The sequence below is a fragment of the Hemicordylus capensis genome, chromosome 3 (assembly GCF_027244095.1).
Source record: "Hemicordylus capensis ecotype Gifberg chromosome 3, rHemCap1.1.pri, whole genome shotgun sequence".
NCBI classification, from domain to species: domain Eukaryota; kingdom Metazoa; phylum Chordata; class Lepidosauria; order Squamata; family Cordylidae; genus Hemicordylus; species Hemicordylus capensis.
The window spans coordinates 314,539,157-314,564,096 of NC_069659.1; the positions used below are offsets into that span (position 1 = coordinate 314,539,157).

Below are 24,940 nucleotides of genomic sequence, written 5' to 3' on the forward strand. Positions count from 1 at the left end.
AGTCTGAGCACTTGAAGATCAGGGATCAGTAAATTTTGCTGTGTGTTTTCCCCAGAGTCTGAAAAAAAAACCCTGTAATGACTTGAGGGCCAAAGTATAGTTGGGAGGAGATTCAAGCTCCTGCTTCTCCTTTTGCCATTAAAGTACTGGACTGGGCATTTGCTGCTGCACTCAACCAGATTGATTATTTATTTATTGAATTTATATACTGCCCAGTATCAATCTCTAGAGGGTGTTCAGAATTAAAACATAAATATAAAATATAAAACATTTAAAATTCATAAACAGATATAAATCATAATAGATAAACACATTAATAACCAAAAATTTTTTACAAAGCAACTCTAATTTAGGGATGTGCCTGAATCGTGGTTTGAGCAGGTTTTGGGAGTGGCATGGGGGAACTTTAAGAAAGAGGACAGCAGGTCCTTATCTGCTCTCCGTCGCCCCATGCAGCTTCCTGCTGAGGCGGCGCTCGGCTCAAGTACCCCCGCATGGCACCAGCACCGATGGCGTATGCATATGTTCGGGCGGCATTTGCATGGTCAACACCCTGCTGACCATGGAAATGGAGCTCGCACATGCGTGGATGCCATGTGTGTGCTGGTGCCATGTGGGGGTACTTGGGCTGAGTGCCACTACAGCAGGAAGGTGCTGGGGGTGGTGGAGAGCAGATAAGGACCTGCTGTCCTCTTTCTTAAAGTTCCCCCATGCCACTCCCGAAACCTGCTCAAACCACGGTTCAGGCACATCTCTAAATTGGAGTTGCTTTGTAAAGCAAAGCACGTGTGACTTCTTTTACCATGATTTGAGCACATCCCCACTGTGCACGTCCCCACTTTGAGATACTTTATGTAATGTTATATTTGGTACTCTATTATAAAACCAAAAGTGTGGGTTTGTGATTTGCAATCGCTTCAGATTCTTGTTTTCAAACCACAGAACCAAATGTAAAATGCAGTAGGTTAGAGAAGAGTACCCATGTTGGCAACTCACTCACTTGGTTTATTTTGTCTAGTGAATAAGTTTGGAGTATTAACTTCTGCTTCTGCTTGACGGATTTTAGGACTGAAATTTTCATTTCAGTTATTGAAACTTTGGTAGCGGATTAGCTTATAGCTGAAACTATAGTTCACTAATTAAGTCTACAAATACGAAACAATAAATATGGTTCTGATTATTGATTGTAGCTATTTTTGTGATCAGTTTACAATTTTTTCTTCTCCCCTTATGCTTTCTTACCTGTTTGCTTGGGCAAAAATGTTCCTGTTCCTTTTCTCATTTGGTGCATTACTTTAAAAAAAATTCTACTAAGTATGACAAAGTGGTCTCTTGTCCCACCAAGTATTTTAAATTGAAATGAAAATGTATTGAGAAGAAACTGGAGAGAGCAACTATCTTTTTAAAGAACATGGGTGCTCTCTAGGAGCCACTGGCTTGGCTAATGCATTTTGTAGCTGGTGTTGGCTTTCGCTGATAAAAACCTCTACTGTTCTCCCGAATTTCAGTTTTTGGCAATAAGTGAGTTGCACAATGAAATTCTCCCTCTCTTAACAGCTGCAGTGGGTAGGAAAGAAAAGGGTGGGAAGAGCAGAGCAAGGGGTTGGAAGGCTGAGTGACAAAAAGTACATGTGGGTCAAGAACTGGAATGTGTGCTCTTCACTGATCAGGTGAGCACTTTTGGAAAAAGGGATGTGATTAAATGCTTAGGGCCTAGTAATTCTAGATTTGGCTCTAAGCAGGGGCATAGCTAGGGGAGGGGGGGCCCTTGTTCACCCCTGTCCCTGGTGGCCCCTAGGAGTGAGGGAGATAATGAAGCAAATAGGGAAGAGTGGAGCTGGGCCCCCCGGTTTCTTTGAACCCATCCACTCAATTATAGCTGCACCCCAACTCTGAGATTGAAAATCAAAGAACAACTAATAATTGGAGCCTTAACTCTTCAACCGTGGTTTTTTTAAAGCTTATTTTTATGCTAATTTTTTTAGTTGGCTTGTGTGTCAAGCCTTTCTTTTGACTGTGAGAATTGGTTACAGTTCTTGTGTAGTGCCTTTCATTGTTATTAAGCTAATAAACTTATTTTCAGGCTGTACCACTAGATGTCGGAGAGAATGGTTCTAAATTATTTCCCTTGACATTTAGTTTTGTACATGGAGGTATTCTTTGTATGGAGAAACACTTACTCTTGTGACTCCTTGTCTGTGGTCTGAAGTGGTAGAGCCCAGGCACAGGTTTGCCATCTCAGTAAGAACTAGGCCAAAGCTGAATAAATACAGTACAAGGGCTCAGCAATGAATGAAATGGAACGCTAGTTCTAGCAACTAAAACATTTCAGCCATAGATCTAAGTCAAGTCTACTCTCAGTGGCAGAGCAGAATTGCATATCCCTACTCCACTAAGCAGTTGTCGGCTTCCATGTTCTCCAGGGCTTCCACAGTGTGGGTGAAACATAAGCATAAGGTCTAGGCACATAGGCCTGATCCCTATGATCTTCCTCAGCCTTTTTAAGGGTTATGTTGGACTCTGTGCAAATGTTATGTGTAAATACTTGAATTAACCCCCCCCAAAAGAATATGCCAGTGGGTATCTATTCTTTTACACCAAATATTGGATAATTAATGAAGCTTTTTTAACACACCTTTGGATCCTTTTGTGGTATTGAATACAAGAACCGAAAATGTGCTTCTTATGTTCTTAAACACACATTCAGCTACAGAGTCAAAATAGCTTGAGCATTTCCAAGTACATAATCAATTCAAGTAAGTCATAGCTCCCAATCTCTACCTGAAGAATGTTGCTTCTGTTGTTATTGAATACATGGAAATGTTTAAAACTGCATTCTTATGAACAAATATTTTTTCTCTTTTGCAGCCGCTTTTAGAAAGCAAACTTAAAGCATTCAGTATTGGCAAGATGAGTGCTGCCAAGAGAACTTTAAGCAAGAAAGAACAGGAAGAACTGAAAAAGAAGGTAATGCTGTAGGAAACTAATTTAATTAAGCAGATGGAAATATTCTATTTGCTTCTTTTGGGTCTCAATTAGAATTGTAGCTTTTTAAAGCTTAGTCTTTCTCTTGCATCTTGTTTAAGATTTGATGCCACACCTATCCTTTCTAAAGTGACAGATCAAGTTTAGACATAAAACTTAGGCCCTATGGAGATGCCTCATTTAACTGGAGATTACACCTCATAAGAACAGCCCTGCTTGATCAGGCCCAAAGCCCATCTAGTCCAGCATCCTGTTTCACATGGTGGTGCACCAGATGCTGCTGGAAGCCTACAGGCAGGAGTTGAGGGCATGCTCTCTCTCCTGCTGTTACTCCCCTGCAACTGGTACTAAGAGGTTTCCTGCCTTTGAGGCTGGAGGTGGCCTATAGCCCTCCAACTAGTAGCCAATGATAGACCTCTCCTCCATGAAGTTATCCAAACCCATCTTAAAGCCTTACAGGTTGTTGGCTGTCACCACATCTTGTGGCAGAGAATTCCACATGTTGATTATGCTTTGTGTGAAAAAGTCCCTCCGTTTGCTGGTCTTAAATTTCCTGTCAATCAATTTCATGGGATGACCCCTGGTTCTAGTGTTGTTATTTAGTTATGTATTTAAAATATTTATACTCCGCCCCTCCAGTGCACTATTGCTTGGGGCGGCTCACAACAATAAGATAGACACAAGATACAATAAAAGTAATAAAATTAACTAAATTAAACAAAAAAGTTGTCAGATTAAAAACCACAATCATTATTAGGTTCATATTAAAGGTTATTTTAAAAGCTAAAAACTGAAAATTATAAAAAGCTAAAGAACCTACCAGATAAAATGGAGCATTTAAAAACCTCCTTTAAAAGGTATGTTTTAAGATTTTTTTAAAAAAACACTGAGGGAGGGAGCATGGCGAAGCTCTTCAGGGAGGGCGTTACAAAGCTGAGGGGCCACAACCGAAAAGTCCCTATCTCTAGTCCCCGCCAACCGGATCTCTGTTAGTGGCGTGGTCATGAGCAGGGCCTGAGATGATGAGTGGAGGGCCCTCGCGGATTCATATGGGCGAATGTGTTCCAACAGGTACCCCGGCCCCAAGCCATGTAGGGCTTTAAGGGTCAATATCAGCACCTTGAATCTAGCCCGGAAGCAGACCAGTAGCCAATGAAGCTGACACAGGATGGATGTAATACTCATAAAGCAACTTGTACCCACGAGCATCCTTGTGGCAGCATTCTGAACCAGCTGAAGCTTCCGAACAGTCTTCAAGGGCAGCCCCATGTATAGTGCACTGCAGTAGTCCAATCTGGATGTTAACAATGCATGAGTGACTGAGGTCAGGTCTAACTTCTCCAAGTAGGGTTGCAGCTGGCGTACTAGCCGTAGTTGATAAAAGGTGCTTCTGCACACCGCCGCCACTTCACCTCCAAGGACAGTGTTAGGACCAGAAGCACCCCCAAGCTGCAGACTTTGTCTTTTAGAGGAAGCATGACCCTGTCCAAGACCAAATTTACCTCATTACTCGGATGATCAGTTCTACCAACCCAGAGCGCTTCCGTCTTATCTGGATTAAGTTTCAGCTTGTTTGCCCCCATCCAGTCCAGAACAGCCTCCAAGCCCCAGTTCAGAGCATCCACTCCCTCCCTGTTGTCTGCTGACTTAAAAGTTAGAAAGAGCTGGGTGTCATCAGCATATTTATTACCTCATCTTATGTGAGAGGGAGAAGAATTTCTCTCTATCCACTTTCTCCACACAATGCATGATTTTATAGACCTCTGTCATGTCTCCCTATAGTTGTCTTTTTTCTAAACTAAATAGCCCCAGGTGTTGTAGCCTTGCCTCATAAGATCAACTCAGGTTTGGCTTTATGTGTGACTGTTTCTAACACCCATCCCCGAATTGCTTGAAATAACAGTTATTTAACCTTGCAGAGGGTCTTGGATGATATGGATCATCTTGACCCTTTTGAATCTGGCTGGTACCCCGGGTTTGGCACCAACACTGACTTGGGTTATCCCAGTGGGCACCTTGTCCAGGGACTAACAGGGATTGTGGTGCTTAACCTCTCAGCAGCATTCAGTACCATCAATTATGGTATCTTTCTTAGCTGCATCTTGGGGTTGGGAGGGACAGCCCTTTGGCCTTTGGGGTCCTTCAAGCCTGATCCCCCATGTTTAACATTTACATGGAACTACTGGGGGAGGTCATCTAAATATGTGAACTGCGGTGTCACCTATATGCAGGTGACAGATAGCTCTATCTTACTTCATCATCTGATCTCAAGGAGTCAGTGGACATGCCAAATTGGGGGTTAGTGGCAGTGATGGGTTGGATGTCGGCCAACTAACAGAGGCTTAATTCAGATAAGATGGAGGTTTTGGAGATCAGTAGGAGAGCCAGCTAGGGAGTAGAAATTGAGCCCTTTCTAGATGGGGTAGCATTTCCTTTGAAGGAGCAGGTGTTTAATCAGGGGTTCTCTTTGCCTCAGCATTGCTTCTGGAAGGTCAGGTGGAGACTGTGGCCAGGAGTGCCTTTGTATAGCTTTGTGCATCAGCTGCAGCCCTTCTTTGAAAAAGCAGATCTGGCTATCATGATCCATGTCTTAGTCACATCACATTTGGATTACTCATATGCACTTTACATAGGACTGCTTACAAAATATCAGAAGCTTTAGCTAATACAAAATGCCAGCTGTTGGATTAGTATCTGGAGCCTCTAAGTATCTGTTGGATTAGTATCTGGAGCCGAACTCCCATGAGAGGAGAGATTTCTGGAGTCCTTGGCAGCATATATTGGAGGGAGGCATGCCGAGAGCGTCTGGGAGATCAAAGAGGGTGAAGAGACGAGGGGGCTAGATCTTGTCAGCTCCCTGACCTCTCCTGACGAACAACAGCCGTCTCACTCTGCCTGAGCATTCCTGTCTTGACCGAGGAGGTTTGTTTTTGCATCCCCAGACCTTCTGAAGGACCGGCTTGGGATTGCTGCCCTATTCCACCTGTGCCTTCCCTCTGAGTTCTTGACTTGTTTCACCTGTCCCCAAGGTCTAGAGGACTCTTGTGAGAGGAGAGATTTCTGGAGTCCTTGACAGCATATATTGGGAGGCACGCCAGAAACGTAGCCGGCGGACCGCCTGTCAGTGGCTGCCGAATCTGTGATGCCTGATGACATGGACAAGCTGCTTGGGGCGGTGCGGCCTACCACTTGTTCTCTGGATCCTTGCCTGACTTGGCTGCTTTTATCTAGCAGGGAGATTGTTGGGGATGGCTTAGTTAATATCATTAACTCATCACTGAGGGAGGGTAGGATGCCTCCTTGTTTGAAGGAGGCAATTATTAGACCACTTCTTAAGAAGCCTTCCCTAGATCCCTCAGTGATGGACAGTTATAGGCTCGTCTCCAATCTCCCTTGGTTAGGTAAGGTGATTGAGAGAGTGGTGGCTAACCAGCTCCAGGAGGTTTTGGAGGAAACCGATTATCTAGACCCCTTTCAAACTGGCTTTAGAGCAGGTTATGGGGTTGAGTCTGCCTTGGTTGGCCTGATGGATGACCTTTACCAGTGAATCAACAGAGGGAGTGTGACTCTGTTGGTTCTTTTGGATCTCTTGGTGGCGTTCGATACCATCGACCATGGTTTCCTTCTGGATTGCCTGGGGGAATTGGGGATAGGAGGCACTGCTTTGCAGTTGTTCTGCTCCTATCTCTCAGGCAGATTCCAGATGGTGGAGCTTGGTGACAGTTCCTCTTTAAAACGGGAGCTATTATATGGAGTCCCTCAGGGCTCCATTTTGTCACCAATGCTTTTTAATATTTACATTAAACCGCTGGGTGAGGTCATCAGGAGATTTGGTGCAGGGTGTTATCAGTATGCTGATGACACCCAAATCTATTTCTCATCATCATCATCAGGAAAGGGCATTCACTCCCTAAATGCCTTCATACGGGCAGTAATGGGCTGGATGAGGGATAACAAATTGAAGTTGAATCCAAGCAAGACGGAGGTGCTCATTGTGGGGGGGTCGGAATTTAAGGGATGAGTTAGATCTTCCTGTGCTGGATGGGGTTACACTCCCCCAGAAGGAACAGGTATGCAGCTTGGGAGTGCTCTTGGATCCAGACCTCACCATGATATCTCAGGTGGAGGCTATGGCCAGGAGCGCTTTCTATCAGCTTCGACTGATTTGACAGCTGCGTCCATTCCTTGAAATGAACGATCTCAAAACCGTGGTGCATCAGCTGGTGGCCTCCAGGCTCGACTACTGCAATGCGCTTTACGTGGGGCTTCCTTTGTACATAGTTCGGAAACTTCAGTTAGTTCAAAATGTGGCAGCCAGATTGGTCTCTGGGGTAACCCGGAGAGACCATATTATGCCTGTCTTAAAACAGCTGCACTGGCTGCCGATATGTTTCCAGGCAAAATACGAAATGCTGGTTATTACCTTTAAAGCTCTGAACGGCTTGGGTCCGGGTTACCTGAGAGAGTGCCTTCTTCTGTATGATCCCCATCGCTCGTTGAGGTCATCTGGAGAGGTCTGTCTCCGGTTGCCACCGGTACTTCTGGTGGTGACTCAGAACAGGGCCTTTTCTGTAGCTGATCCTGGTCTATGGAATGCACTCCCGGCAGATATCCGCAGTTTAGGCTCGCTGTCGGTCTTTAAGAGAGCCCTAAAAACCTGTTTATTTGGCCTGGCCTTCCAAGGCTTGTAAAGTGTTGTTTTTAAATGTATTTTTATTGGTTTTAAATAGTTTTAATCATTTTTGAATTGTTTTAATATTGTTTTTAGCATTGTTATAATTTTGGGGTTTATGTCTTTTAAAAGTTGTTGTACACAGCCCAGAGCCTCTGGATGGGGCGGTTTATAAATGTAATAAATAAATAAATAAGGTGTATTATATCACCTCAACACTGAAAGAATTGCGCTGGCAGCCAATTCATTTCCAGGTTCAATCCAAATTGCTGGTTTTGACCTCTAAAGCCTTAAACAACTTGGATACTAGATATTTGAAGGATATCCTGCTCCCAGGTGCAACTACCCACCTAAAATGTTGTTGGAAGGACTCTGCTCTGTCTGCTGACACTGGCTGAGGCCTCTCTCTTTTCTGGAATTGCCCTGAACTTTGTCTTGTTCAACTTTGTCAACCTCAGTTTGACTGCTAATGCATCTATTCATTATACTGCTAATTAATTTTACGAAGGAGTGCACTTAGAAATGGAAACATTTCCATGGCAAAATATGGTTGTAGAAAATTGTCCACCCTGCATCATTGTTTATAGTTCTGGATAGCATGAGTACAATAAAATTAATACAATCAATGGGATGGCATCTCATTAATGCTAGTAACCGTTTTAACATTTGTTGTGTGTAGGAGGATGAGAAGGCAGCTGCAGAAATTTATGAAGAATTCCTTGCTGCATTTGAAGGAAGTGATGGCAACAAAGTGAAGACATTTGTCAGAGGTGGTATTGTTAATGCATCTAAAGGTAAGGCTGAATACTATGCTATTTAGGGGGAAAATAGACTTCTTTGGAATTATTTTTTAAAAACACCCCTCTTTTGAGTGCATTTTAAAATTTTACTTTTCGATGGATGCATTAATAGATATTTAGTGAGCTGCTGTTGTGCTGTTAATCTAACTAGCATGCGTGTTACTAGGTAATATTATAATGGAAGTGATGATATTTTTTATGTTCTGTAAGCATATGTAGAACTTATGTCTTATTTGAACTGACTATTGTAGTCCCACTTATTGGCATCTGATAGTGGCCAGTATCCAGACTAACATGCATGTGGAATAATATTTTGTGCATGCAAGAGGAGAGGCAATTTTTGCCAATCTCACCCCTCGCCTCCTAGGAAAAAAATGTCCCTGCAAGTCCCGCAGTCCTTGGACATTTTTTGGGGGGTGGGGGGCAGCTAGATGGGATGGTGGGGGGCGGGGAATCACTGAAACACTTCCCTCACCCATTATACATGTGAAATGTTGTTTTGTGTGCATGGTGTTTTTCTGGATGTTGGCCAGTTAGTTCCAAAATAAGGACATCTTTCAGTGTTGTCTTCCATTGGGTTCATTCTAAAAGTACTTCTGTTTGAAATAGTATCATAATTGGCTCTACCAGGATCATGGTTGGGATCCAAAAAAACAATGCAGGTTGTGTGCACCCAAGGGGATTTGGATTTGTGATTCTTGGAAGAGCAGCCTTCTGCTCCCACTCCCAGTGCAGTCTCACAATCCCATTTTGAAATAGAGGCTATTTTCAACAGTAGTTTGTGATATGGCATGGCAGTCTGCTATTTAAAAGTGTGTGTGTGTGTGGGAAGTCAACAGTCCCCTTGGGTGTGGACAAACATTTGTTTTCATTAAGTAGTTTTTTGGATCCTGGCCAGTATGTTGAATTAAACATTTTCAGTAACTATTGGCCTTTCTCTCAGAAGAACACGAAACTGATGAAAAACGAGGAAAAATCTACAAACCTTCATCACGATTTGCAGATCAAAAAAATCCGCCAAATCAGTCATCTTCGAATGAGCGACCTCCATCTCTTCTAGTGATAGAAACCAAAAAGCCAGTGAGTTTAAATTTTCCAGAAGTGTTTGCTACTAGCTTGTTTTGAAAATATATGGTAACAGTAAACCTTCTTAAAGACTTTGAAACTCTAGAACACCACTTTAAAATTTATTTTTCCTAGTTCTGTTAAATCAGTTCTTAAGCATCTTATAAAATGTTATAATCACATGAGCATTTTAAAATAGCTGCCCTCCTTTTATCCAGCATTGTAGGTACTCTAGAGCCTTGTTTGCTTACCTAGTACGTTTGAAAGTATTGCCAGCCAATTAATGTTAAACAGCAGCTTAAGGAAAGAGAATGAGCCCACAGAGTGTTCTCTGTGCTCGTTTTTTGTTTTTTTAAATTACTAAGAGAAGCTTCCAGTCATCTGACCCCAAGCAGTATTCTCAAGTAATACAGTCAATGTCAATCTCCACCCTATCTGCTGTTTGTGAGAATGAAGGATTTAGGATTCAGGATAGGTACAGTTTGATTCAAACCATGTTTAGTTGGAAACAAGCTCCACTGTTGCCAGTGGGATTTTTCTCTCAAATGTAAGAGTAGGATTGTAAACCCAGTTTCCCAGGGAAAGGCAATGGATACAGCCACTTTGCTGAAGTTAAGCAGACCTAGATTGGCCTAATGCCTGGATGGGTGACTGCCTGGGAAACCTCTGTATTCTGCCTTGAGTTCTGTGATGGAAGAGAGAGAAGATAGACCTTTAACTGAAAGACTTATGTGCCCTGAGAGGAAACCAAGAAAGGAGGCACCCAGACGTGTGAGCTATCTTCTTCAGTTCCTGAAAAGACCAACGGTCTGAGATGTTTTATTAAACTTATGTAATTTGCTTGTTTTAGTATTTAGTAAACTGCTTTGGGTGCCTTTGTCAAGGCAGAAAGGTGGTATAAAATTTAATAAGAGACAATTAAAAAAAAAAAGTTAAATAAGCTTATGAGTCCATTTTTAATCTTTATAAGCCCTAATCTCTCTTTAGTTGCTTGGTAGACCATATGCATTTTTGATAAGTGTTCTGTATAAAAATAATTACACAACTGAAACTTTGTCATCACTCTTTTAATGCAGAACTGGGAAAGAAATCAAATTCTTAGATGCCAGCACCATTTTTAAAGGAACTAGAATAAATCATTGCCTTGCATGAGGTTAAATATTTCAGATTCCTCTTAAGTATCAGCTTCAATTATTTTCACTGCCTAGGTAACCAGGACCTGGGATTTTAATAGTCTCGCTTATATGCTGAGGCAAGGGCCATCTCTGCAGTCCTTATGGTTACTGGGTGTGGGCACTGTTTGAGTACTTGTGTTGGTGCTGGAATCTTTAAACGTGACTGTGGCAATATTTTCTCTGGCACAGTGAATTATATAGCATTGCACTATTAATTACATTTTCTCTGTATTCATCTTCTTACTGCTTCTGCTTTCCTCAGTGACATTGAAAGATACTTCATCCAATTGTGTTGTAAAATGGTCACCGTAAGTTCCTAACTCTTTGCAAATTGTGTTCTAGCCTTTGAAGAAGGGAGAAAAAGAAAAGAAAAAGAGCAATTTGGAGCTTTTTAAAGAAGAATTGAAACAGTAAGTGTTTGTTTTCATGTAGGCTGAATATGAATTACAGTGATAACCAGGATAGTTTTTGGAAATTCAGACTGTCAGAAACAGATTTTTGTATGAGTGCTAATGGTTTAGCTGGGGTGTGTGTGTGTCCGTGCTGAAAAACAAAGTTCCAGTCAGTCCTGTTAGAATGGTGCTTGAATTCTTGAGTGTATTTGTTTAGTTTTAAATTGGGCATCATCCAGACTAAGCTAGTTATGACTAAGCCTTGTTGAAGTTAACAGAATAAAACTCTGTTAAGCCTTTTGAAAAATCTTGGTTCCCCCTTCATTAAGGTGTTTAATAAATATAAAATTATGTAAAAACGTGGATTTGTTTTTATGTCCCTTTTTTGTAGAATGTGCTACCTACACTATAAAAAAGGCATTGTGGAGATTGCATAACAATACAGCCTTTTAAAAGAAGTTTTTGTTCTAATACATACAGTAACTGCACTGAAATGTTTATCCAAGTTGTAAACTAAGTTTTGAAACCAAAACAGAAGTTTAGAAAATAAATTTAGAAAGTTTAGAAAAGTTTTGTCTTTCTGTCAAAGGATAAAAATGTAACCTTTGTTTACTTTTGTGTATGTAATTCTTAGTGTAGGCTGTGAGTAACTATTCCCAACCCCAGATGGAAACCTAACCTGACTTGTTACGTCTATAAACCAACTTTGAGTTTCTGCAACAGCTACTAATGACATTTTAGATTGAAAATAACGTATTTGGTAGTTAAAGTCAAAGATTGCCAAGGCCAACTGTTGTAGAACTAGATTTAAGTATGGTGTGCTAATCAAGAAAATGTTCTATTTACTAATTACATTTCAAGACCCAGAGTGTGATCTAACCAATAAAAGTTAGGAAGCAGCAGAGGTTGAAAAGTATCCTGCCATTCATGGGTAGTGTATAAGGAGCTTTTGGGCCACCTGGAGTAGGAGCTAGGAATTGTGGTGATGCAAAGAGATACTGTAATAAAAAGTTCAGAAGAGGCCAATCTGCCTGCCTTTGACCCAGTATAGTTTGTTTAAACTATGGGTTATTCTTGGTTTTGTACAACTACCTGAGCATTAGACTTGCACATTCCTCTCTGCCCTTTGCACATGAGCATGTTAATTTATATGCATTCACAGTTCCATGTCTTGACTTCTTCCTAAGGTATAATCAGTAGTAGAAATTGTCCTCCCTTTTAGTGCAAAGGGGAGCAGGGAGAGAGCAAGCCTGAGACCTGGGAATCTTGCACAGAACCCGATTAAACCATAGCTCTGTATGACAGTTGAACTGGACCTGTGTATCACATAATATATGTGCAATTTTTGGAAGAAAGTGATCAGATGTCTGTAGCTACACCATGCTGAATGACATAATTGTCAAATGACCCTGGTGGAGGAAGCTATCTTAAGACTATGATTTATCTGACACACTCCCACTCCTCTCTTCATCCAGTGAGTGGGCAGGGTTAAATTTTAAGGAGTTCTGATTACTCTTAAAGTTTGTCCAGTTTACCTTCCTAATCATACATTCTTGTAAGCAATGAACATGAGGCACAGGATTGTATCCTTGATGTTCAAGTGTCGTCTGATAACAGATCTTTCATACTGAGGCTAAGGGTGTTGATACTAAGCATGTTTAACAGGGGGTAAGTCCCATTGGACTCTGAACATGTTATTTCTGAACATGCTTAGATTTATGCTGAAAGGCATGCTACTAGAAATACATTTTTATGTAATTATTACCATCATGTCAGTTGTCATTATTAATGGAAAAAAATTACATTTACATTTGAAATAATCTGATATCTTGACAGCTTATTTGAAGCATTTTCCTGTAGTACATTTAGCTTTTAAAAGGCTTTCTGAAAGTAAAATATATGTTTAAGGCAAATAGTTTGAGTCGGTTTAACTGTGGCCATTAGAACTGTAGCCAGTTACCTTCTTTATAAAATACCTTCCGTAGAATACAAGAAGAGCGTGATGAAAGGCATAAAACCAAAGGTAGATTAAGTCGTTTTGAGCCACCTCAGTCAGATTCCGATGGTCAGCGCCGTTCCAGTAAGTAGTCATTATTGTATTTTAATTTTTTATTTTATTCATTCTATTAAAACTTTGTACTAAATAGGCATTCTGTCTTTTCCTTAGTGGATGCTCCTTCAAGAAGAAACAGATCTTCGGGTGGTAATATAGTTTCATAATTATGTAATAAACTATTTTTATTAGTTGTAAAATTTATGCTTTGGATTACATCTTCTTGTCTTTATTTTTAGTACTGGATGACTATGCTCCAGGTTCACATGATGTAGGAGATCCAAGCACAACAAATTTATACCTTGGAAACATTAATCCTCAGGTAATCTCTGCAGTTGATGAAGTCCTTCCTATGCTAACTTTACACTGCTTCCTATGCCTGTAATGTACAACTATTGTTGAGCATACACACAGTACTTGAGCAGAAAAAAATTAAATATATTTTAAGAGTCACATGGGGAGATCACTTTTTTCATGTTAAGCAAATTAAGGAGATAGTGGCTTTCATAAAACCATCTCATTAATTTGGTGGCTGAGAAGAGATTTTGAGTCCCAGCTTCATAGTTCAAGTCATATTTGCTGTTTCATACAGGGTATAATGAATCATCATTCACTTCTTGGGTTTTTACCTGATTTGGTGTCCCCAGATAATTTCTATGAAGATGCTTCCCAAAACTTAGATATTCATTTGCTTATTAGTTCAAATACCATACAAAGTATTAGTAACAAGTTATTTATACAGCACCATCTACATACACATTGCTTTGTGTGGAATGAGAATATAACTGTTGGTATGGAGAAGAGGCCCTTGGCTACTGTGACCTTGAAATCTGGAAGTGATCCGTTGTCAACATGAGAAATGGGTTACTGTGCCTGCTCAGGGACCTCACAGATGGATTAACTAGCTCCTCACTGGCGCCCCTCACTACTGTGCATGTGCCTTGTGCGTTGCTTTTTCCGGCAGCTGGGCGCCATTTTGTCTCAGTTTCTTTTCGACTGCTGATGCATTCAGATCTCTGGTTTGGTGCTCCTCAGAATTAGAAAAGAGTGTTACTCCGTCTTCCCTGACAGCTGCAGTGCTCCTGCGCCAGCTCTCGCCTGCGAAGACTCATCTGAGATCACCTCTCATGTTCTTCGATACCGCAGATGAAGCGCTGTTGGATGATGGAACTGCTAAGTTGCTGCTGAGTGCTCTGGACTCCACCACCAGCATACCTTCCAGCTCCATATTTCAGGGCTTCCTCACACTGGGCCTCGATACCAAACTCGATGTCGAGGACTATGCCCCCCCCCCCCCCGAAGACACCTTCGGCATCTCCTCTTCAGTTTGGGACCAATTCTTCCACCTTTATGGTGCTGGTGTCTGTACCAACTACCTCTGCTCCGCCCTTGAAGGCAATATTTCCCTTTGTGCTGCCTCCTTTGGCACCTCCAAAGGACCCCATTGATGCCTGTGGTTTTAGGCACAATATTTCTTCGTCTGCACAACTGGATTGGGCAGAGTTCCAGTTGTGAAAACCTCAGCACATGCTGCAAGGCCTGTTGCTGCGTCAACCTTCGCTACCTGTACCTCAATGGTTACCGCCTGCTCAGCCTCTGGCACTGTCGCAGCCTAAACCGCCGGTTCCAGTGTACTTGTGACCCAGCGTGTTCAGACAACATTGCTGCCACTTGACAGCACCACATTACCAATGGAACCACTTCTTCAGCAACCGGGCACTTTGGACCTCCCCACACCACCTCCTGTGGCCCCACTTACTCCTGTTGAGCCTGTGTAGTCTTCTGGGGAGGATTCCTGTGATTCTGAATCTTCAGACACTGACTTGGACTGCGATGGTGACAGACCGAGACATCCATCTGACCTGCCTTCAGATGTGCCCCTGAGATCTTCCACTTCTCCTAATGAGGAGTTGAAATTGTGCACAAAAATGATTCAGCACATGGCGGAGATGCTTGAGCTTGAGGTGAAACGCCCTGCTTCTGACCTTAGGATCCTGTCTACAAGATGTTGGCGTCTGTTCAGTCTGTGCAACCAATTGCGCTGCCTATGTTGCTGGCCATAATCAAGGAGGCTAAAATTTCATGGGATATTTTGCAAACATCGACCCCCACCGTGAAACGTCTTGAGGCACTGTATTGAATGCAAGAGGGAGTCAACCTTTGCTTGCTCAAGCACCCGATACCCAATTCCTTAGTAATTGATGGTGCCTTATCTAAACCAGGCCACCATCACGCTACCCCCTCTGATAAAGGAGGGTAGGAAACTTGATGTCTTTGGGCATCATGTTTACTCCACTGCTAGTCTCTCCATTTGCATTGCGAATTGTGTGGCCTGTATGGTCCGCTGTAACTATGTTCTGTGGGACTCGTTCCGTAACGAACTGGCCTCTTCTACTTCAGAGGATGTCGTTAAGAGCTTCGATAGCATGCCCTCAAAGTGCGCTGATCTCACTCGCCAGCAGCTAAGCACATTTAAGCACTTGGCTGAAACCGAATTTAGAACTATGACAATGGCGATTTCTCTTTGACACCAAACCTGGCTAAGATACATGACTCTTAACCCTGACATGAAAGATTGGATCGAGCACCTTCCATTCCATGGAAAAGGTCTTTTCAGTGAGTCTACTGACTCAACTAAGGAGACTCTTAAAAAACCAAATTTACAGCTAAGAGCTTTTCGGCAACAGCCTCGTCTTTGCTGGGCTTTTCCCAATACAGACCATATAACCGCCAATGCGGTTTTAAATATCAGGACAGAAAGGACTATGATAAACCCTTTAAACCCTACCATAAGAAGATTTACGGTCAACGTAACAACAATCAAAGTCCTCATTCCACCAAGGACAGCTCCAAGTAGTCTCTTTGATCCAGGAGACTGTCCACCACTTGCACTATCATTGCCGGCCAAAGCCTTCAACATCCCTCCGCTGGCTGTTTGTGGCATACCGCCAATTCCAGCTCATTTGCTACCCATCAACATCAGCCTAGCCGGTCATGCCTTAGCATGGCACTACATAACATCGGACCAGTGGGTTCTTCAAATTATCAACTCTGGCTACGCAGTCGAGTTCATAACTTTGCCTCATTTCGAGGGCGTCAAGTCCACGCCTCCAACACCGGCCCCGTGGGAAGAAGTGTGCACCTTGTTGGAGAAGGGTGCAATAGTTCCGGTGCGGTGGACAGATAGTCTGCAGGGTTTTTACTTCTGATACTTCCTCGCCCCCAAGAAGGACTGGGGAATCAGAGCCATTATGGATCTCCATGACCTGAATCGCTATGTGGACATGTGAAAATTCTGTTCCTGGCCAACGAGGAGTGGCTTGCGACGTTTGATCGCAGGGACGCGTATTTCCATATAGCAATCCAGAGCAATCACTGCAAGTTCCTCAGGTTTGCTGTAGGAGGTGTAGCATTCCAATACAGGGTGCTACCCTTTGGGTTATCCACAGCACCCAGAGTGTTACATAATGTATGGCCATGGTCATAGCCTATTTGGAGACTCAAGGGTCACTATTTTCCTGCACCTCGATGATTGGCTTTTAATGCACAGGGACAAAAGCCAGTTGGAATCCCTTATCCACCTCACCATTTGTCTTCTCCACGACTTGGGGATCCAAGTAAACTGGGCCAAATCCAAGCTCCAGCCCGTTTGATCGATAGACTTTATCGGTGTCCAGTTGGACATTCAAATGAAGAGGGCCTACCTACCTCTGGACAGATGTTAGCAGATTTGTGCTCTCATCAGCCACTTCGAGCATGACCCTCGCCAACATGCAGACCGTGTCCAGAGATTTCTCTGCCTCATGTAAATCCACAGTTCTCTACACTCGGTTGCGGATGCGACCTCTCCAACTGTGGTATCTCCAGGTCTTCTGACCGAATGTTGACAGCCAGAGGCTGCTCCTAGACGTTCCTTCATGGGTCTTGAAATCCTTGACTTGGTGGAAGACCAGGGAGAACCTTCTCAGTGGTATTCCTCTCGTTGCTCCAACTCCGTCTTTCTGTGTCACCTCAGATGCGTCTCTTGTGGGCTGGGTAGCCCATTGCGACAATCACCATATGCAAGGTCTTTGGATGGTGTGGATGGTTCATCAATGCTGCATGCACATCAATTTTTTGGAGTTGATAGCTGCTTTCCTGGCTCTCAAATCCTTCACCCCCTTACTTCAGAACTCGGTTTTGTAGTTACTGATGGACAATTCTACGGTGATCACATATGTTAATCGTCAAGGGGGTGCAGTGTCCCGATCTCTCCGCGCCCTGGGTTCCCAGCTCTGGACTTGGTGCACATACAGAGACATCTTCATGATGGCTCTGCACATCAAAGGGCTTCAGAATGTCTTGGCTGACGATCTCAGCAGGACCTTCAATGGTCAGCAGCATCACGAATGGGAACTAAAGGAGGCCTGCCTTACCATCTAATGCGAATGTGCGGCCTTCCTTGTGTAGATGTTTTCACTTCAGCGACAAACAAGAAATTTCCACAATACTGTTCCAGAGCGGGGGTTGGACATGCCTTCCTAAGGGATGCTTTTCAACATAGGGAAAAGGAACCTACTTTCCCTAGTAGGGAAAGGAACCTACTCTGTTTCTGCCCCTCCTTTGCTCAACAGGGTGGTTGGCAAGGTGATCCGTGACAACACGTGAGCCATATTGATAGCACCATGGTGGTCACGCCAGAATTGGTTTGCTTCGTCAACTCAGACTGACGAATGGCACCTACCTCTGGATCCGGATTTGCTATCAAGGGACTCGGGAAAAATCCTGCTCCCGTCTCTATGAACCGTATGGCTCACAGCCTGGAAGGTCAGTTATGAAGAATATTCTTCTGAACTCCAGGAGAGCTTCAACTTGCTAAAGCTATGCGAGCAAATAGAAGCGCTTCACGGTGTATGCTAAGGACCATGCCTTCCGTTCTCTAAAAGCCGCTCCCACTCAAGTTCTCCTGTACCTCACCAGCCTGAAAGGAGCCGGCTTAGCTAATGTGTCCCTTCAGATACACCTGGCCGCTATTTCTTCTAAGCATGCTGGCTGGCAAGGCCACTCTGTGTTCTCACACTTCTTGTACAAGAAGTTTTTGTGGGGAATCAACTACCCCCCTAGTCACGCTCCTATGGAACAGTGGAGTCTTTCCCTCGTGCTCGCCTCCTTGATGAAAGTCCCTTTTGAACCACTGCATGAAGTCAGTCTCCATTACTTAATGCTCAAAACTGCCTTTTTAATAGCGATTACGACCGCCAGGTGCGTAAGTGAACTGACCGCTTTGCGTACTGATGTGCCATTCATGCAATTCTATCCTAATAGGGTCGTGATGTGTACTTACCCTGCTTTCCTACCTAAAGTGGTCACAGACTTCCACTTGAATCAAAATATCATCTTTCCCTCCTTTTTTCAGAATTCTGAGTCTCACCTAGACAAGGCTTTGCATTCCCTCAATGTCCGCTGCTGTCTCCTCTACTTCCTGAAACGTATGGCAGATGTTAGGCGTACTAAGATGCTCTTCATCTTATTTAAGGGCAAAAATAAGGGTCTCTCTGTCTCCAGGCAGAGGCTTTCCCATTGGTTGGTGAAGCTCATTTTCTTGACATACAAGTTACAGAATCAGCAACCTCCCAAACTCATCAAAGCACACTCCACTAGATCATATGCAGTTTCTTCTGTGCACTTATCTGACCTCTGTTTTAAGGACATCTGTGCTGTGGCCACCTGGTCTTCGCACCTGCCTTTCATCAAGCACTATGCTGTGGACTTACGTTTGGCTGCGGAGGCCAACTTGGGAGAGATGTACTCAAGCGGGTTCTACAATAGTGGGTGGAATGGCTGCATCTTCCTCCAGGAGCAAAAGCTAGCTAGTTACCCATTTCTCATGATGACAACAGATCACTTCCAGATAGACAAGTTGCTTACCTGTAATTTATGATCTGGAGGTGATCCATTGTCAATCATGGGACCCACCCATACCTCCCCGCTGCAGCATTTTCATCACATGACTGACTTATTTGATCAATGAATCCCATGTTAGTGGGTACATTGTCATCAGATGGGTCTCCAAGAAACTGAAACAAAATGGTGCCTGGCTGCCGGAAAAAGCAACGCACAAGGCATGTGCATGGCAGGGAGGGGCACCAGTGAGGAGCTAGTTAATCTATCTGTGAGGTCCCTGCACAGGTGCAGTAACCCATTTCTCATGACTGACAATGAATCAGCTCCAGATCATAATTTACAGGTAAGCAACCTGTATTTTCATCCCTGCTTGCTTAGCTGTTGGTCTTCCTTTTATGGTTTCATCCTCTCCACCCTGCTGCCATGTCCTGAGAAGAGTGTGCTGCTTCTCCATAACAGCCTTGGCTTTTGGACTAGCATGTATTTGCCAGATTTTTCTTAACTTGCTGGCCAGCCACATTCATTTGCCCTTGCTCTGCACAAACATTAAATAAATGAGCACTATGTTAAAGATGTTGCCATATACAGTGAGTTTTTGTTTCCTAGGACTACTTCAAACAATTTGTCGAATTAGAATGAGCCTTCATGGAGCACTCAGGTTCATGTGCTCTCTCCCTTTCCTAGTGTGAATCTGAATGGGCAAGTTATGGTTTGCACTTGTCTTGAAAACTAGGACCAGATGATGGATTTCAGTCCTAATTTTCAGAATCTGTGCAAACTTGCCAATTTAGATGAACTGTAAAACTAGCTTCCATCAATCCACAGGAAGGAAGGAGGCAATCCACAGGAAGGAAGGAGGGGGTAACTGATCTCATGAGCCTCAGGCTCTGCAAAAGCTTGATCTGGATCGTGATCCGTTGTGGTCTTAAGGAATGGGTTCTGCGCCTGCACAGGGACCTCACAGGCTGATTGAGTAGCTCCTCGTGACGCCCCACCCCGCCTGCATGTGCAGTGCTGAGTTCGTTATAACACCAAGCCATGGCTTGGTGCTACGTTTGAATTAGCCTTTTCTCTGTACTGACGTTCTGGATGTACAAGCATGTAACCTGTAGTAGAACTTACTTTTTGTCGCTTAATAGCTTAGTATAGTGCAGAACGTTAGAGGGTTAATCCTGAACGCTTATCCTGACACTTTAAGAACATAAGAACAGCCTTGCTGGATCAGGCCCAGGGCCTATCTAGTTGGGCATCCTGTTTCACACAATGGCCCACCACATGCCTATGGGGAGGCCACAGGCAAAAGCTGAGGGCACAAATTGGAACTTTGTGTTAGCGTAGCTCAGGAGCTTCTTTTTGTATTCACAGCTGAAGGGAAAACTGAATAAGTTTGTTGTTCTGACTTATTCTTATTTTTGTAGATGAATGAAGAGATGCTATGTCAAGAATTTGGGCGTTTTGGACCTCTAGCAAGTGTCAAAATTATGTGGCCAAGAACTGATGAAGAAAGAGCAAGGGAGAGGAATTGTGGATTTGTTGCCTTCATGAACAGGAGAGATGCTGAACGTGCACTAAAGAATTTAAATGGTAATGTAGGATTTAAAAGAGAGTCAACACTGCTGATATAATATTGGGAAAGGCATTGGAAAGAGCAATGAACTTTGCAGTGGAGGTTCTAGGGAAAGAGGTGTATGTTATCTGTCTGGTGTTCTCAAACTTGATCCTTTTGAGGAATCCTACATCGAGAAAAAATCTTTCTAGACCAACTAAAACATAATTTAAGATGCACACATCGCTCCCCTACACCCTACAACAGTTGGCACTCAGTTTTGCTCTCGTGGGTGCCAGCAGTTCAGACTGGACTAGCATCATAAATACATGGCTTATACTATCAACAAGGATTTATTTATTTAGTCAAATTTGTATACCACCCCAAGCTTTCATCTCTGGGCAGTTTACAATAACATAAAACCAGTTTAAAACATATACAAAAACTTAAAAACACTTTAACAATTAAAAAAAAAAACCCACAGAGATTAAAACTCCAAAATATTAGGAAGCTGAGAAAGCTTGGGCGAAAAGATGGGTTTTCAGGTGTTTTTTGAAAATTGCCAGAGATGGGGAGGATCGTATCTCAGGAGGGAGTGCTTTCAGATTTGCAGTCTGAAAGACTGCCAGTACGGTTATCCAGTATGCAAGAGTGGCTGTACACCTGCTAAATGTTGTATTGGTGGCAAAATAATGTACTAGTGAACTAACTTCCCTCTAAAGTGAGCACGCATGCACTGAACTCCAGACGCCCACATAGCTGTTTTCAGCAGCTGCTCACTGCACTGCTGCTCGTGCTGCCTTTTCTTTCCCTCACCCAGTCCTGCTTCACTGTGCCAATGCTTCCTTTTAACAGTTTCCATTTGTGCAGCGTGGGATGGCATGCAGGTGGAGGGGGAAAGGTAAACTGAACCCCCCCCTCCGTCGTAGCTCCCTTCCCCCCACCATTGTGCTGAGCGGAGCCAAGCTGCTCGTTCCTCCCCCCACCCCTGTGCTGTGCTCCAGTGGCATGCCTGGAGAGTAGAGATGTGCACGGTCCGGACCGGCACCGAAGGGGGGCCCTTTCTTTTAGGGCGGGAGGGCTTTCTTACCCCTCCCGCCTCTTCATCCCCTCCAGCGCCCGTATTTAACCAAATAACGGGGCGCTGGAAACCAGCCGCCCCCGCCCCCGCCACCCCCCCCAGCAGATTCACATGGAAAAGTGACCATACCCCTGCCGCCGTCGCCCGCCCGCCCTCCCAGCTGCCCGCCCGTCCTCCCTCCCAGCTGCCCGCCCGCCCGCCCGCCCAAGTCCTTACCCAAAGCTGCGGGAGTAAACGAGAGGAGCTCCCGGACAGAGCTCCTCTCGTTAGAAAGGCCTGATGTAGAATGAAGGCGCTTTGCGCGCGCGTGCGCATGCGCGCGCCGCAAAGGACGCCGGAGGCCCGGTCTACCCACCGGGAAAAGACCGGGTAGACCGGGCCTCCGGCGATCGGAGGCCCGGTCTACCCGGCCTTTTCCCGGCGGGTAGACCGGGCCTCCGATCGCCAGAGGCACGGTCTACCCGCCGGGAAAAGGCCGGGTAGACCGGGCCTCCGATCGCCGGAGGCATGGTCTACCCGGCCTTTTCCCGGCGGGTAGACCGGGCCTCCGGCGTCCTTTGCGGCGCGTCCGTGCGCGCAAAGCGCCTTCATTCTACATCAGGCCTTTCTAACGAGAGGAGCTCTGTCTGGGAGCTCCTCTCGTTTACTCCCGCAGCTTTGGGTAAGGACTTGGGCGGGCGGGCAGGCAGCTGGGAGGGCGGGCGGGCGACGGCGGCAGGGGTATGGTCACTTTTCCATGTGAATCTGCTGGGGGGGGGCGGCGGGGGCGGGGGCGGCTGGTTTCCAGCGCCCCATTATTTGGTTAAATACGGGCGCTGGAGGGGGTGAAGAGGCAGGAGGGGTAAGAAAGCCCTCCCGCCCTTAAAGTTATACCCCCCACCCGGACCCGAACCAGCAAGGGCCGAACCGGTCCGGCAGTTCGGCCATTCCTTAGAATGGCCGCCGGACCGGTTCGGACTCATCCCTACTGGAGAGGAAGACACTGCTGGTAAGCTACTCCTTCCTTCCTTTGCTCCTCCCGTTTCAGGAAGAGTAATAGGAGGGAGACTTTCTCATGGCGAGGGAGGCAGAAAGGAAGGTGGCTGGAGGGACTCCCAAAATCTCCTGGTGTCCAGCACCCAAATCACACAACAGCCTTATTTTCCTGGAGGTTTCATTTTCTTCACGCTTCCCTGGCCCTTGCTCAGTTTTCTTGCCCTTGTACTGGCACCACCTCCCCCTGCTGTTGGGGAGTGGCAGAATGAGTTGGTCTGGGGTGGGTGAGTGGTAAGAGCAGTGTTGCCTGGCAAGTCAGAGGCAGCGTGGAGAGGAGGCTGCACTCTTGTAGCCGGCCCCCAAAGCAGCAGCAACAGTAATGAAGGGAGTGACCCAGCAGCACTGTAGTGGGATCACCGCTGGTGCTAGAAGCAGCGACCTTGTCCCTGTGCTCATTTGACTAGGCTTCCTCTCTCCTGGCGTGCTTTCCAAACTTCCCTCCCTGGCTGCTTGGATGGTTAAGGTGTCTTCACCACAGGAGGAGTGACTGGAATGAGTGGAGATTAAGGTGGGGGAAAGGGGTTCTGCTTTTCTTGGACATAGTGTTGTTTCAGTATATTTATTGATTGATTGATTGTTAGATTTATATATCTCCTTTCATTAAAAACAATCTTAAGGTGGTTTACAGAATTTAAAAAACATACAATAAAATGACAATAAGAATATTTAAGTTAAAAATATAAAAACAAACCAAATTTAAAACCTATAAAATACAAGCATAAAAAACTATACATGGGTAAAAACACATAGAAGCAGCAATAAAAACAATCATGTAAAAGCCTGGATAAAAAGCCAAGATTTAACAAGCTTTCTAAAAACTGTGATGGAGTCTGAGGAGCGAATGGCCACTGGGAGAGCATTCCAGAGTCTGGGGGCAGCAACAGAGAAGGCCCTGTCCCGGGTGCACGGCCGCCGAGCCTCCCTCATTGTTGGCATCCGGGACAGATCCCCCTCAGATGACCTCGTCAAGTGGGCAGCAACCCTTGGGAGCAGGCGGTCCCTCAGATACCCCGGGCCCAAACCGTTAAGGCCTTTAAAGGTTAAAACCAGCACCTTGAATTGGACATGGAAACGAACTGACAGCCATTGCCACTCTTTCAGAATGAGTGTGATGTGCTCCCATCGGGCAGCTCCGGATAAAACCCTAGCTGCCGCGTTTTGCACTAGCTCAAGTTTCCGAATATTCTTCAAGGGCAGCCCCACATAGAGCACGTTACAGTAGTCCAGCCGTGATGTGACTAAGGCATGGGTAACCAGGGCCAGATCTGCCTTCTCGAGAAAGGGACGCAGCTGCCACACTAGGCGAAGCCGTGCAAAGGCACCCCTGGCCACCGCCTCCACCTGAGCTTCCAAAAGCAGAGCCGGGTCCAGTAGTACCCCCAAGCTGCGTACTTGCTCCTTCAAGGGGAGTGCAACCCCATCCAGAACCGGTAAAATCTCCTCATCCCGATTGGCTCTCCTACTGACCAACAGTACCTACGTCTTGTTAGCCCACATCCAATCCATCATGGCCTCCAGCCCCCGATTCAGGGCATCCACTGCCTCCCTAGGAACAGATGACAAAGAGAGATAGAGCCGAGTGTCATCCACATATTGCTGACAACTCAGTCCAAGTCCTCAGATGGCCTCTCCCAATGGTTTCATGTAGATGTTAAACAGCATGGGGGACAAGACCGAACCCTGCGGGACCCCACAGGCCAGTGACCACGGAGCTGAGCAGTAGTCCCCCAGCACCACCTTCTGGACCCTCCCCTCAAGAAAGGACTGGAAGCACTGCAACGCAGTGCCTTCGAATCCCATACTCGAGAGGCGGCCCAGAAGGATACCATGGTCGATGGTATCGAACGCTGCCGAGAGGTCCAGCAGAACCAACAGGGACGCACTCCCCCTGTCTGGTTCCCGACGTAGGTCATCCACTAGAGCAACCACGGCAGTCTCGGTCCCATACGCAGGGTGGAAGCCATATTGAAAAGGGTCCAGATAATTCATATCATCCAAGACCCTCTGCAGCTGGGATGCCACCACGCGCTCTATCACCTTGCCCCAAAAGGGCAGGTTAGAGACCGGTCTATAGTTGTGCAGGTTGGAGGAATCAAGGGAGGGATTTTTTAATAATGGTCTTACCACTGCCTCCTTGAGGCACGGTGACATCCTGTCCTCCCTTAATGAAGCATTAATAGTCACCTCCAACCATCTACCTGTACCCTCCCTGGCAGCTTTTATTAGCCATGAAGGGCAAGGGTCAAGAGCATA

General features: G+C 45.0%; 1 protein-coding gene across 4 annotated transcripts in view; it reads left to right on the plus strand.

The window, feature by feature from the left end:
- U2SURP (U2 snRNP associated SURP domain containing) overlaps positions 1–24,940 on the plus strand; it is a 78,396-nt gene that overhangs the window by 6,647 nt on the left and 46,809 nt on the right. For 2 of the 4 annotated variants that reach the window (XM_053312712.1, XM_053312715.1), the window contains exons 3-10: positions 2,869–2,967; positions 8,337–8,451; positions 9,401–9,537; positions 11,040–11,107; positions 13,075–13,169; positions 13,257–13,292; positions 13,382–13,464; positions 20,444–20,609. In XM_053312712.1, the coding sequence (XP_053168687.1) occupies positions 2,869–2,967; positions 8,337–8,451; positions 9,401–9,537; positions 11,040–11,107; positions 13,075–13,169; positions 13,257–13,292; positions 13,382–13,464; positions 20,444–20,609 (799 nt within the window). The remainder of the gene's footprint in view (positions 1–2,868; positions 2,968–8,336; positions 8,452–9,400; positions 9,538–11,039; positions 11,108–13,074; positions 13,170–13,256; positions 13,293–13,381; positions 13,465–20,443; positions 20,610–24,940) is intronic. The other 2 variants (XM_053312713.1, XM_053312714.1) reach the window with 2 other exon arrangements.